This window comes from Lissotriton vulgaris, chromosome 9 (assembly GCF_964263255.1).
Source record: "Lissotriton vulgaris chromosome 9, aLisVul1.2, whole genome shotgun sequence".
In the NCBI taxonomy this organism is placed as follows: Eukaryota; Metazoa; Chordata; class Amphibia; order Caudata; family Salamandridae; genus Lissotriton; species Lissotriton vulgaris.
Window position 1 is genome coordinate 1,113,341,520 of NC_141697.1, and position 15,233 is coordinate 1,113,356,752.

General features: G+C 45.0%; 1 protein-coding gene across 1 annotated transcript in view; it reads left to right on the top strand.

Moving 5' to 3' along the window:
- DNAH12 (dynein axonemal heavy chain 12) overlaps positions 1 to 15,233 on the top strand; it is a 1,291,066-nt gene that overhangs the window by 577,382 nt on the left and 698,451 nt on the right. Inside the window, exon 39 of the mRNA XM_086939114.1 lies at positions 14,650 to 14,816. Within this exon, the coding sequence (XP_086795240.1) occupies positions 14,650 to 14,816 (167 nt within the window). The remainder of the gene's footprint in view (positions 1 to 14,649; positions 14,817 to 15,233) is intronic.

Sequence of the window (15,233 nt, forward strand, 5' to 3'; positions counted from 1 at the left end):
ATATTTACATTTTCAAATTTAACTTGAAGGGGAATTGTTAAATGTGAATAAAGAATACATGAGTATATGTTTAAACTGAACATTAGTGCCACATGTATAAATATCCAGTCTCTATAGTGAATACATTTCATTAATACATTGTAATGTTTCACATACACTAAGTTAAGGCACACATAATAAATATAATATCAAATGCGCTTATATAATTGCATTTCTGTGATGTGTAAGGGTGAATTCCAAATTACGCTGCTCCACTGGTCAGAATACTGTGGAGACCCCATGGTGGACCCAGCTTTGTGGGAGGTATTTGTTAATCACTTCGACACGGCTGGAATTCCCCCGCTGTGCGGGAGAATTCCACGCATGCACGTAACGGGCGGCCCCCGGCCGTCCTCCGCACACGCCCACCGTGATGTCAGATAGGCAGGGGCCGTCCGATGCATGAAAGAGGTTAAGGATCAGAGAGCTTGTTTAGGCCTGGATACTGTGCTGGGAGTTTACATGATCCTGTCCCAAGCCAATGTTCCATTCTGCAAGGAAGGTGTAGGCTTACATATGAAGGCACAGTGGTGGCTTGACCACAGAGGTAATGTTGCTGGAGGGTGCAGGGAACAGAATACTGACTGAACCATTGTTTGCTTAGAACTTTTACAAATTCTTGATTTCAGTACATGGCACCTTATTAGTCCGGCTTCTCACTCACAGTATGACAGAAAAAAGAAGAGAAACCCCTCAGGAGATTTTGATAAAAAGCTTTTTTTTTGATAGTTGCCAGTACTTGCTGTGCTGATAATCTTTTTTTCTGACAGAAATTAATGTTTTTACCTGTCAATAATGCCTTCACTATTTGTGAAGGGTCCTTCTTGTGGAAAACTGAAGGCCCCGACTGACCCTCATTCAGTCTGTGTTTCTGTGCCTCCCAGAGTCCCACCACCATGATGCTGTCCTCATTGCCAGAAGATATCAAGGCTCACTTTGAGGGACTGAGAGAAGATAAGTCTTTAGGGGCTATAGCAGGGAGGAACTTCCTCAAGAGGCCTTGGGCAATGTTATGTTTCCTCCAAAGAACCCTCCTCTTGCCCTAAGGAGCACCAGTGGGGCAGATCCAGAGAAAAACATCATGGTTCTAGGTTCATTGTTCTAGGTCCCTGTCGACGTAGAGGGGTTGGACGGCTAAACACCATCCGTCGAAGGCAAGACACTCACCGACGTTGAGGCACTCACCAGTGTTGAGGCCCCATCCGCTGATGTCGAGGTAACCATCAGCCTCAGGATGCCACACAGCGTCAAGGTCAACTTCAACTGGTCGACGTTACCTGCCTAAGCCCATGGTATCAAAACCTACAGTGCTGTCAGAGCATTTATTGACGCTGAAGAAGCCGTAGGCGTCTCTGTCTACAGAAAAGCAATATAAAACGTCAAAGCTCAAATCGGTGTTGAGAGAGAGAAATGTAGTTGGAACATCTCCTAAATGGTGGTGACAGGACCTCAGACACCTTCAAGGTCCACCTCTCAGTCACCTGTTCCCCTCTCTCCAGTAGGCAGAGCCAACTAGAACAAGAGGCTAGTGCCAGCACCATCAGATAATTCACAGGCATATTCACCTTCTCCTCGGTTTTCTCTGAGTAACTCCTTAATACTTCTGACTCCAAAACAGACCCCACATAAGAGGTCTCCATGATCCACGAGTCATGGGTGTCACCAGCCTAGATCAAGATCTAGGGCAAGATCAAGGCCCAGAAGGGCTTGATCATGCACCACGCACAGGGTAACACCATCTTGGTCCACAACATCAACATCAGTGAGATAATATTCTCTGACGTCCTCAGACACACCTCCATTACGAGTGCCACCTGTGGATGACCTCCTAACTTTTAATGACGTCTTACTCAGAGGGGCTACTAAATTAAATATCGAAGCATGACACCCATAAGTGTTTGTGATGACCCCATTTCCAAAAAGGAACCATTCACCACCTAGTGGCTCCCTCTCTTTGACCTGCTGACCCCTTCCTTTGGCCCCCCCTTAGGAACAGCATACCCCTTTATTTCTAAAATTTATAGGGGAGGTCCGCTATTTTTTGTTACGGGTGCACACAAAATTATAATCCTATTTCTTGTCAGGAGCATGTGCTCACTCCCCATCTCCTTCACTTGACAAAATCAAGGTTACAGTTCGCTTCCATCAGCGTATACCTTGCAGCCATTGCGGCTTATATGAAATCTCACTTACAAGTTTCCTTTTTCAGAGTTCAGGTTGTAAAGGACTTTCTCGAGGGACTAAAAAAGGTATTTCCCCACTCAAGAATCCCTCTCCTCTATCGAAACTGAACATTGTCCTTTCCATATTGATGGGCCCTCCTTTTGAGCTAATCCATAAAGCCTATTCTGATTAATACATCTGCCAGTGGATTCCTCACCTAGTGAATATCCCCCTGCGTCAGCAAAGTTCGGAAAATTCTTTTGTAGCACCCCTTCGCTCGCGACCCCGATTGATGTCACCGACTCCTTATAAGGCCTACGTCGGCGTGATGACATCAGTTCCCTTTTTTCCTCGTCGTCGATGCTAACTGTTAATTAGGATCTTCTGTGTTACGGATAGTTACTTTGTTACTACTGTGAACTTTTGTTCTGCATCTGCTTCGTTTTGCTGTCTTCCGTCGAGATGTCAACGAAGAAGACAGGATTTAAGCCATGCGATTCATGTGGGAGGATGATGTCCATCACGGATCCTCATCAAGAATGTCTATGGTGTCTGGGTTCGGGTCACAACGTCAAGGGTTGTCGATCCTGTTCAAAAATGAACCCAAAGGGTCTTCGGGTACGAGAGGCGAAACTTCTAGTTGCCAAAATGAAGGGTAAGGACTCCAAGAGGACTTCGAGATCAAGATCGAGACGTACAAGGTCGAAGTCGAAGTCAAAATCGAAGTCGAGGTTGAGATCGACGTCCCGATCGAGGTCGTCGTTGAAGTCTGCTTCGAGTCATGCTTCTGGTTCTTCTAAAAAGAAGCACAAGAGAAAGAAGCACAGTTCGAGACACCATTCCGGCAGGGAGTCGGACTCGAAAAAGAAGACATCATCTCGAAGACATCATAAGGACACGGTTTCTCCCTCTCCAGTTCGTACTCCTGAAGGTGAGGCCACACCTTTAAAGTCTCGGGAGCCTACTCCGGCTCCGGTATCGAATCCGTCTCCAGATCCGTATCAGTCTTCGGATCATGATGAAGGAGAAGAAGTTCCTCAGGGATCGACGACTCCAGTACGACGTCCCGAAGAACAAGAGGAACAGGAGGGGTCGAATCCGGTGCAGCCTCCTCGGGAGCAGGCTCTTACCCTCAGTTTCCTGGTCCTGGTCAGGACCCATCGGATTTTCTAAACGCTATGTATGGCGTTTATGCGAGAGCAATGTTCCCCTCTGGTGCACCTGCCGGTCCCATGGGTCCATTGACTTATAATATGGGTGTGCCTCAGGCATATGCTCCGGCTCCTTTCCTGCCGTTTATGCCGACGCTGACTCCACCATGGCATCTCTCGGCGCCACCGAGGTCATCAACTCCGTACACGGCTTCACCGGCTCCGGAGCGACCTCGTGATCCAATTCGAAGTTTGACGCCGGTTCCATCTCCTCATTCGACGCTGGCTTCTGCTCCATCGGAGTCGTTACCGGATCCGACTACGTCGGTTCGAATGGAGTGGTCGAGGCGTACAGCGCAGCACCTTTTGGAGGAAAGAAATTTTGGAGAGGCTGAGGTTGAAGAGGGCGAGCTTCAGGATCCGGAGGATTATTTTGAAGAGTTGCATGATGCAAGTGGACTGGAACTTTCACCAGAATGGGAGTTGCCCACGGTATCTGATGCTCCTTCTAAGGATGTGGCGCCTTACCATATGGTAATTAAGAAGGCTGCGGAGCTCTTGAATTTGACTTTACCATCTGTGGAGTACAAATCGAACATCCTTACTGAAGTTCTCCATTCTCCATCCTCGGTGGTTGAGCTAACTCTTCTATTTACTGAGGCTGTTACTGATTCCATATTGGACGTATGGAGTAGACCACTTACTGCTCCTGCAGTGTCAAAGACAGTAGCAAGGCATTATAGAGTGGCGCCTGGAGATCCAGAATTCTTGTCCACTCAGCCTTTGCCAGAGAGTTTGGTGGTTCAGGCTGCTTGCTCGAAAAGATCTGCAGGTGCTTTTCCCCAGGTTCCTGGAGATAAAGACTCTAAGAAGCAGGATCAGAATGCTAAGAAGGTGTTTCGTCAGGCAGTATGACCCTGAAGTCTACTAATGCTACTTGTTTGCTAGGCAGATATGTTCATGCCTTGATGGATACAGTGAAACAGCTATCGCCTAGGCTTCCTGAGGAGGATATAAAGAACTTTAATGAAGTAATATCTGACAAGCAAGCGGCAGCTCGGCAGGTCATACAAAGTGGTATGGACACAGCAGATTCAGTGGCTAGGATCATGGGGTCTTCGGTCGCCACTAGAGGAGCTGCTTGGCTAAAGACGTCTGAGTTTTGTGCGGATGTTCAGGCTGCTCTGATGGATTTTCCTTTTGATGGCTCTGGCCTTTTCGGAAAGAAAGCTGCTGCTGCTTTGGAAAGGTTTAAGGATAGCAGAGCGACGGCAAGATCTTTGGGTTTGCAGACTAGAGGTTCTGTCTCCAAAAGTTACAAGGGTTTTGGAAGGTCTACTTTTCGTTCCTTTAAGCAAACCCAGCAGCAACAGAATCCTTTGTACAGGTCCTACAGAGGCAGACAAAGGGGTCGTTCTCGTGGACGTCAAGCCTCCTCCTCCACTTCCTCCTCTAATACCCACCCCCCACCTACAACAGCAGAGCAGCCCTAGATCTGCCATTCTGGATCATGTGGGTCCTGTGGGGGGTCGGCTTACTTATTTTCTGCGAGATTGGGAATCGGTTACATCAGATCTTTGGGTTCTCAATCTCGTAGAGAATGGGTATGCTCTTCCCTTTCGGGAGTTTCCCCCAAATTACTCTTCTTGCCAAGGTTTTTGCTCGGAGGACCACCTGTTGCTCCTTCAGGAAGAAGTGAAGGCACTGTTCAAAAAGGGTGCGATAGAGGTGGTTCCGGAGCAGGAAATGGGTCAGGGGTGCTAATCCCGGTATTTCTTGATTCCCAAAAAGGATGGCAGACTTCGTCCAATCCTGGATCTCAGGATCTTGAACCTTTATCGGAAGCAGGAAAAGTTCAAGATGCTCACCCTTGCGCAGGTTCATCAAGCGCTGATGGAAGAAGACTGGATGGTGTCAATCGACTTGCAGGATGCTTACGTCCATATACCCATTCTGAAGTCGCACTGGAAGTATCTCCGCTTCACGGTGGGATCGCAGCACTACCAGTTTGAGGTTCTACCGTTTGGTCTTACTACTGCGCCTCGAGTCTTCACCAAGGTGATGGCTGTGGTGGCTGCACATTCAGAAGGTCAGGGATTCCAGTATTCCCTTATCTGAACGATTGGCTGATCAAAGCACAATCTCCATAGGTAGTGCTCCATCATCTACAAGAGACAACTCAGTTGTTGCACAGGTTGGGTTTTTCGATAAATGTACCCAAATCTCACCTGGTGCCCTCCCAGCGCAACCTGTTCATAGGTGCGGTACTGGACACAACTGTGTGTCATGCATTCCCTCCACCTCAAAGGATTCACGACATACAGGAAATGATTCCTTTATTTCGCAATGGAGCGGTTGTTCCAGTCCTGGAGGTCCTTCGTCTGCTCGGTCGGATTGGCCAAGAACGGTGTGGTACACAGATCTTCTCCACCTCTCCTTGTGCCCTCCGCTCCGTCTCCCTCTCAGGGCAGACCTCCTCTCTCTCTCAAATGGAGGGGCAGGTTCTACACCCCCACCTCCAGACCTTACACCTTCATGCCTGGAGATTGAACGGGGCAACCTGAATTCCTTTTCTCTCCCTCCTGATGTGGTGGATGTAATTTTATCGGCTAGGCGTGACTCCACCAAGTACATCTATTCATATAGGTGGTCTAAATTTGTATCCTGGTGTGGGGAGAATTCTGTTGATCCTTTGAGAGCTCGGTTGTCAGAAATACTTCAATTTGCTCTTTCATTGGCGCAGCAGGGTTTTGCTGTAGCTACGGTAAAAGGTTATTTATCAGCTTTATCAGCTTTTATCTGTTTACCGGATCAACCATCTTTGTTTAAATCTCCCGTTGTAATGAGATTTTTAAAGGGTTTAACAAATAAGTTTCCTCCTACTCCCTTTATTGTGCCTCAATGGGACTTGAACCTAGTTCTTACGTATTTAATGGGCTCTCCTTTTGAACCTTTACACAGGTGTCCTTTGAGATTTTTGTCTTTTAAGACTGTTTTTCTTGTCGCAATTACCTCGGCAAGGAGGTTAACTGAGCTTCAAGCTCTTAGCTCAAAGCCCCCATTCTTGACCATTCATGCTGAATGAATGGTTCTTAGGACCAGGGCTGCTTTTCTGCCTCAGGTGGTTACTCCATTCCATTTAGGACAGTTCATTACCCTCCCTACCTTCTATCCTCCCCCTCACCCTTCCAAGGAGGAGGAGCGTCTTCACCGTCTGGACCCTAAGAGGGCAGTGAGCTTTTACCTTGATAGAACAAAAGACTATCGAGTGGATGACCAGCTTTTAGTTGGATTTGCTGGCTGCAAGAAAGGACGAGCTGTGCACAAGCGCAAGCTCTCAAGATGGATCATACTTTGCATCAAGATCTGCTACGCCCTGGCTGGTAAGGAACCTCCAGAGGGTATAAGGGCTCATTCTACTAGAGCAAAGTCATCAACATCTGCTTTGTATTGGGGTGTTCCTATGGAGGATATTCGTAGAGCAGTGCTATGGGCCTCCCTCCACACTTTTACAAGCATTACTGCTTGGATAGCGAGGTGAGGAGGGATGGCCATTTTGCGCCCTCTGTCCTACAAGATTTTCTGGTATAGGAGAGTGGACACCCTCCTCCGGGAGTGGGGACTGCTGTGAGACTCTATTCACAAGGTGAGGAATCTACTGGCAGATGTATCCATCAGAAGAACAAGTTACTTACCTTCGGTAACGCTTTTTCTGGTTGATACAGTATCTGCCTGTGGATTCCTCACATGCCCACACGCCTCCCCATTGTCCACTCTTCTATATCTGAGTTTATGGCAATGTTTGAATGTATTTATATATATATATATATATATATATATATATATATATATATATATTTGTATATATATGGTGTTTTTTATGCATTGTCTTCACACTATGTGGGTTATCTTGAATATTATGTACCTTGTACACTGTATATGGATATATCTACTGCCATTGTTCCGTCCGGGTGCCTCGAAGGCACGGAAAAAAAGGCGGAACTGATGTCATCACGCCGACGTAGGCCTTATAAGGAGTCAGTGACGTCAGTCAGAGTCGCGCGCGATGCCGTGCTCCTAAGCCGTGCTCCTATGACGTCGTCCACGCCGGCGTGCTACAAAAGAATTTTCCGAACGTTGCTGACGCAGGGGGATATTCACAAGGTGAGGAATCCACAGGCAGATACTGTATCCACCAGAAAAAGCGTTACCGAAGGTAAGTAACTTGTTCTTTACAACACTTACCCTGGAAAGCAGCTTTTTGATTTCTTATCACTTTGGCCCGTAGGGTAAGTGAAATCCAAGCTATGTATTCGGAACTTCCATATTCGTTTTTTATTCTAAAAGAGTAGTTATGAGAACTCTCCCTAGTTTTTTCCCAAATGTAGTCTCAGAGTTTAACATCAATCAAACAATCTCTCTAACTACCTTTTTTCCTAATCCCTCAAACCCAGCCGAGTGATCTTTGCATTCATTGGAAGTTAAGAGGGTCTTAAAGTTTTACTTAGACAAGTATCAGAAAATCAGATCACTTGTTTGTTAACTATGGTCCAGTTCACACCGGCCTTGCCTCTTCTAAATAATCAATTTCCAGATGGATTGTTTCATGTATTGTACTATCTTATCAGTTAGCAAAAAAAGCCATTATCAGCTAGTCCTCAAGCACACTCCACTAGAGGAAAGGCTGCTACAGCAGCTCTGTTGAGAAATGTACCAATTTCTGAAATCTGTAAAGCTGCTACCTGGAAATCAGTCCATACCTTTACTAGGCATTACTGCTTGGATTCAGATGCTAAGGCAGACACTCAAGAAGGTCATTCTGCATTAAGAAATCTCTATGGTTAAAGGTTAAAGCTGTTTTTCGCTTCTAAGTCTATGTTGTGGGATTATCTTGCGATTCTCTTTAGTGCTTATGTCTATTGATAAGGCTCCCAGTGGAAGAGAAGGATAAATTGCTTACCTGTAATCCTAGTTCTCTTTCATGGGAATCCTTATCAAAGTCAAAAGCAACCTACCTACCTCCCTGGATGGAAGCCATTAAAGCTCTCAGCCAATCTCTGTTCAGAGAATTCTATTATTGTTTCCATACAAATTACCTGGCCTAACTGTCACCTGTGGGGCATGATGGGATACAGGGGACACTGAGATTGTTATAGGCACAGTGCCATTTTTATATGCTTACTCCTTTATTGTAGCCTATTGTTTAACAATGCCTCATATTCCCTTTCCTTTTTACTATTAAATAAAGGTTTTGGAGAAGGCTGCCTTTACTCAGCTGTGTTCCTCATTGCACAAATAGTATTTATGCAATTTTCTTTTAAAGGAAAAAAAGTAAATTTAATCTGGCCTTTTTTTTACCCGTTTCTATAGGCTGAAGATATATATATATATAAATGTATATATACATCAAACTCCAAGTTGCCCCTCTTGTAGAAAAGCATGAATGAGCACATGCTAATTTAAACAAATATCACGCCCACAGATCGGCAAAGCATTCTGGATCTTGTGGTGCCCTCCAACTTTCAACCCTGTATGGACGCATTTAATGGTCACTGGCAGTTTGTTCAAAAAGCCCTGCATGGGCCTCAGTTCCCATAGGCATCATAAATCCGTGAGCAGTGTTCCGCTTGAGGCCAGGTAGATACTAAGCCCCTCTGCCCCCCTCATCCGGGGTGGTGCGTAACTCGCAGCAAGGGCTTGCCACGTTTAAATATCAAACTCAAAGTTGCCCCTCTTGTAGAAACGCACTCAACACTGTTCAAAGGAGAAATCCTTTATTTGGTAAAATGCCACTGAGCGCTGTTGATTTTCCAGCAGTATTGTTGATTTTGCCGGACGCGTTTGGAAGCCTCAGTGCTTCTTCCTCAGAGGCTCGACGACCATTCCTGCATTAATGAGCACACCCTCATTTAAACAAATACCATGCCCTCAGATGGGCAAAGACTTCTGGATCTTGTGGTGCGCTCCAACTTTCAACCCTGTATGGGCGGTGCCTGATGCGTTTCAAATATCTTCCTCAGAGGCTGCGGCGGCAAAGGTATAGTAGAATCCGGTCACACCCTCTCCTAATATCCATGATCACACCCCCAGGCATGCGTCAGGCACCGTGGCATTGCTGTGAAAGGGTATGTATATGTATATATATATATATGGCGGCTGGCTGGCTGGAAAAATAAAACCACCTTGGATTAGCACGAAATTTGGGTATGCTTTCGTCATTTGTGCGAAGAACTTCAGCGGCTGCCTGGTTTGAGTGACGAGTTACGTTGATATATATACATATATATATATATATTCGAAAAAACTCCAAACACCACTTCCAGGTCAACCAACGTCAGACCGGCGAGGGAACATAGGAGACGGACCACAGAATGCGCTGCACAGGATCTTTATTTGCAGAGAAGCCGGTAAGCCAGAGGGCACATATATATATATATATATATATATATATATATATATATATATATATGGCATGGAAGGTACGGATAGATGCCGACACCCGCCCTGTGTCTACGAATGAGTTTCCTCTGAGGCTGTGGTTGAGAGATGGAGTTGTTTGGCAGCCACAAGTTGTGTGAACAAGAATGTGTAAGCCCCACCACTGCATCAGGACTGTAAGCACGTTGCATTTTGGGACTGGTAGTACCTAACACTAACGTACGCGGAGACAATCCGTAGCAGGTGAGCCCGCCACCACTGTGAGGAGGAGCTTAAAAGGAATCCCTGTGTAGGTGCTTACACTGTTAACGAACTAGGATTTGAGGAAGGCACAAAGCCGAAACCGGTCTGCCACTGTTCTTTCTAATAAGGTTACCTGCCAAAACCTCGCTGTGTGTCTGAGGATCTTCGCTAACTGAGGGGAGAAGTATCTTCTTCGGAGTCAAAAGAGCGATTTTATATTGAGCGCGGATGCATTGACGCGCACCAGAGACCCTCCCACAAGTGGCCGTGGATAGCATTGGAAAGAACTGTTTTGAAGCCGAGGAGTCGGAGTAAGCCACGGCCCGCCACTGAAACCCCCGAGGCAGAGAAATGCATCAAACAACATCAGGCATGGAAGGTACGGGTAGATGCCGACACCCGCCCGGTGCCTACGAATGCGTTTCCTCGGAAGCTGTGGCTGAGAGATAGAGTTGTTTGGCAGCCACAAGTTGTGTGAACAAGAATGTGTAAGCCCCACCACTGCATCAGGGCTGTAAGCACGTTGCATTTTGGGACTGGTAGTCCCTAACACTAACGTACGCAGAGACAATCCGTAGCAGGTGAGCCCGCCACGACTGTGAGGAGGAGCTTAAAAGGAATCCCTGTGTAGGTGCTTACACTGTTAACGAACTAGGCATTGAGGAAGGCACAAAGCCGAAACCGGTCTGCCACTGTTCTTGCTAAAAAAGTTACCTGCCAAAACCTCGCTGTGTCTCTGGGGATCTTCGCTAACTGAGGGGAGAAGTATCTTCTTTAGAGTGGAGAGAGCGATTTTACATTGAGCGCGGATCCATTGACGCACACCAGAGACCCTCCCACAAGTGGCCGTGGATAGCATTGGAAAGAACTGTTTTGAAGCCGAGGAGTCTGAGTAAGCCACGGCCTGCCACTGAAACCCCCTTTGCAGAGAAATGCATCAAAGAACATCAGGCACGGAAGGTACGGATAGATGCCGACAGCCGCCCTGTGCCTACGAATGCGTTTCCTCGGAGGTGGTGGTTGAGAGATGGAGTTGTTTGGCAGCCACAAGTTGTGTGAACAAGAATGTGTAAGCCCCACCACTGCATCACAACTGTAAGCACGTTGCATTTTGGGACTGGTAGTCCCTAACACTAACGTACGCAGAGACAATCCGTAGCATGTGAGCTGCCACCACTCAGAGGAGGAGCTTAAAAGGAATCCCTGTGTAGGTGCTTACGCTGTTAACAAACTAGGCATTGAGGAAGGCACAAAGCCGAAACCGGTCTGCCACTGTTCTTGCTAATAAAGTTACCTGCCAAAACCTCGCTGTGTCTCTGGGGATCTTCGCTAACTGAGGGGAGAAGTATCTTCTTTGGAGTGGAGAGAGCGATTATATATATATATATATATATATATATATATATATATATATATATATATATATATATATATATGGTATGTACTATGTACAAGCTTTTTAAAAAGAAAAATTCTGTCCTCATTTGCCATTGCCCCCGTGCAAGAGACCACTGACCACCGCTATGCTTTTTACATTTATATTATATTTAGAGGTGCTCCAGAATCCCCACGCGTGGGTGGGACAATTCTGTGTTTTTGACTTTGATAAGGATTCCCCTGGAAGAGAACTAGGATTGCAGATAAGCAATTTTTCCTTCATCATCATTCAACAGTTATCCTTTCTTCCTGAATTTGGATTGAACAGCTAAGTGCTGATATGGTTCTCTTCCTTCATTGTCTTCTAGATCCGAATTTGTTAACATGAACTTCTTCAGAACTCCCTTCATACTGTTTATCTGCTGTATACGTCCCTATTCACATGCTTGAATTACTCCCCAAGTCAGACAGGGACCCTCAGTAGTTAATGTTAGCTTAGCAGGGTACCATTACACTTAACAACTTTGAAATAGCTATAGACTACATGTATCCGTTCACATCTTTGGGTTGCATGAGAATCTAAGAATGACACCAACCAACTTTTAAGCTGAATGCATCCCAATACGATGCACCATTTTTGATTGCCGGTACAGCTGTATACTCCCTGTTGTCTATTGTATGTAGAATTTCCTAAAAGACTCCCAAACTTCATTTAAAAAAAGTCAAATTTCATCAAGCCCGGCTATTTATATTATTCTGTGTTATGTCAACAAATTCACATATACCCCTTTGACATCCCCTCATGTCTGTACAGCACACCAGGGTTCTCATTTGCTGAATATACCACATCCATGATATAGCAAAGAAGGCAAGAAAACTTAGTTTTGAAATTTCTAAGCATAACAATCCAGAACAATAGGTTACACAGTGCCATCACCAAACGTAATTACGTTAAGTAAATCAATGTTTATATCAAAGAAATACCATTGAAACATACTTTAAATATGTAGCTAACTGAAATAAGATCTGATAGCAAAAATCAATATTACATTAGCATCCACATATAATGTATAAATGTTATAAAGCTTTAATATAATTTAGAGAAGGAAGAAAATGGATTGATTGTAAGACAAGATTCAGGAAAGTTAACAGCGCTCTGGTATGTGTACATTTTACATTTATTCAATATAATTCTTGCTACATTTCCATTCCAAAGACACTAAGACATGGGTATCATTACACCTATGTCACTGCCTCTGTTGTGGTGGAGGCAAAAGACACACAATTGATGGACGGAATGCAGAACAAATCACAACATTCACCCCCAGTCAAGAGATCTGGGTGCAATCCATCATTCTTTTGCTCACCATGCCACCCCAGTTTAGACCCAGCCATATGCAAATCAGTCTTGAACCTGTTCCTTGTGGGAACAGTCCAGCCCAAACTACCGAGTCCGGTCCTCCCTGGACCGGAAACAAGCATCCTAGGACCGGTTTTGGGGTTTCACCCCTCTTCAGCCAGGATAGCTTGATTCCAATGGCACAGTGAGCCCAGGATCCACGTCTGGGCATACCTGGCACACTTAGGGCGAGAAAGCAAAAGGCACACAATTGATTTAGGCCCAGATCTCTGTACTGGGGTGAATGTATGACACTGTTCTGCATTCTGTCCATCAATTGTTCTTTTTGCATCTGTTATGGTGGAGGCAATGCCATATTGGCGGCAGCCATACTGGCGATTTATTATTAGGATGGCTATCATTGGCCGACACATTTGTCACATAGAGGGAGAGTTCTTTTCCAGGAAACACATAAATAGAAGCCACCCACAATCTGGAGATTTTTCTTTGCATGTGAGGAACATTAAAAAGATTTTATGTCCATGGCTGCAACAGAATGGTAGCCAGAGGGAATAATGTACAATGGACCACATTTATTTTTTCAGCCCCACATGCACAATTTTCATTAGAGTGAAAACTACTAAAAATTAAAGGGTGTCCTTTGGTGGAGATGCAACAGCTCTGTCATAAGGACACCTCAAATCGCCCCGTCTAACTGGATTGGTTGTTCAGCGAAGTGAGTAGACTGGACATTTGCCTACCTCCAAATGACATAAGCTCTTGTGACAAGTTGGGTGGATTTGGGTGTGGGGTATTTACCTCAAGGGGCCAGTACCGTTACCCCAGGGGGAGGTGTTTACCGCTTGTGGTAAATACCTCCAAGTCAGAGTTTTTAACTTGAAAATGGGGTAAAAGCTGCAGAATGGGGTTTTAACGCATCAAATTCCACATCTGTCCCCTTATTTTAAGCATTTTCCTCTCCTGCCCTTAGCCTCCATGCTCCCCAACCCTTATTGCAATAGATTTGATTTGTCAGAATCTATCAGGGAGAAACTATGAAGATAATTATCTCATAACTTGTAATTCAGATCCCTGTCAAACCTATGTTTGCAAAGTGATTGTAATTTAGCCCTTAACTTGTAATGAGAGCTTTAAGGGTAGTTTTCCTAAACAAAGACCTAGGTCCGAATACTGGTGACAATGACCTTGGCCGTATACTACAAGGTTAATGCTTATTTTTTTATGGTGCCTAGTCTTTCAACTAGTAGCTCAAGATGATCAACTTTAAATCCGATATCTTGAAAAGTCTAGTAGACAAGGCGCTGGTAATGGGACAGATCTCTGTTTCCAGTCTTTCATTCATAACATGAGACCATAGACTGAATCATTACAGACCTCCGTAGTGCTCAGTTGAGGGAACGACTTCCGACAACCATTTTACATTATATTTCCTCCCTACAGTATTACAGGAATTATGAATAATTACTCGGAGCTTCTATACTAATGCCTGAAGTCTTCACAATAGTACCGCCCACCTCCCGGAAACTTTGAGAAATGGTATTGACAGCCTTTTGCTGACCGAAAAGACTTGGCAGTAGGAACAATTATGTTTCAGCCAGGTATTCCCCAAAAAGCACGTTAGGAATACCTCAGGAATGCCTGCTGGTAATGTAAATACTGGGCCAGCCATTTTTGCAGCACATTTCTGCTTATGTTCTATATTGAAGCCTTGAATGGCTAAGCATTGAAAGGTCATATGTGGACATTCACCGTAAAGAAAGACCCTCTTTTATTCATTTGTGAGGAGAATATTTGCCATTCGATTATCAATGAGTGAATAGTGCCTTTTGTTTTGATGCCTGCTAAGTTATAAAATATTGTATAATTTTGTTTATTTAGAATATTATCATGGCGAGGCTGGACAAAAGACGCAAAGGTATATATGGACCTCCAATGGGAAAACGGTGTATCATCTTTGTGGATGATATGAACATGCCTGCTTTAGAGCAGTATGGAGCTCAGCCGCCAATCGAACTCCTCAGGCAGTTTTTTGACCATGGAAACTGGTAATTATTCAAAATCGGGCACTAAAATATTTATATATTGTTTATGTTAAATTTACTCTGTTTTAGGTAAGGAGTAAATGTGTTTCACGCTTCTAAACTTGAATTCCGCACACTTGTAAATCAAGCCATTTGCAAATTGAACTTAGGCTCTCAGATGGAGTGGAGAATGTGGCCTGCCAGGGATCAGGTATATCAACTCTGGTGCTGGGAGAGGGTACACGTGGGTCATCTGGAGATTGTTTAACCCTAGTAATGATGATGCATGCTGCTATGGGGCCTCTGCCTGTCTGCCTATCGACGCCCCTCCCCCATACTTATCAGTGGGTGACACTGCAGGACTCTCTTGTATGGCTCTGTCTTGTTTCTGGAATTGTTCATGCTTCTGTTTCTGTCCATGCTCCTTCCCCACTCTCCCCT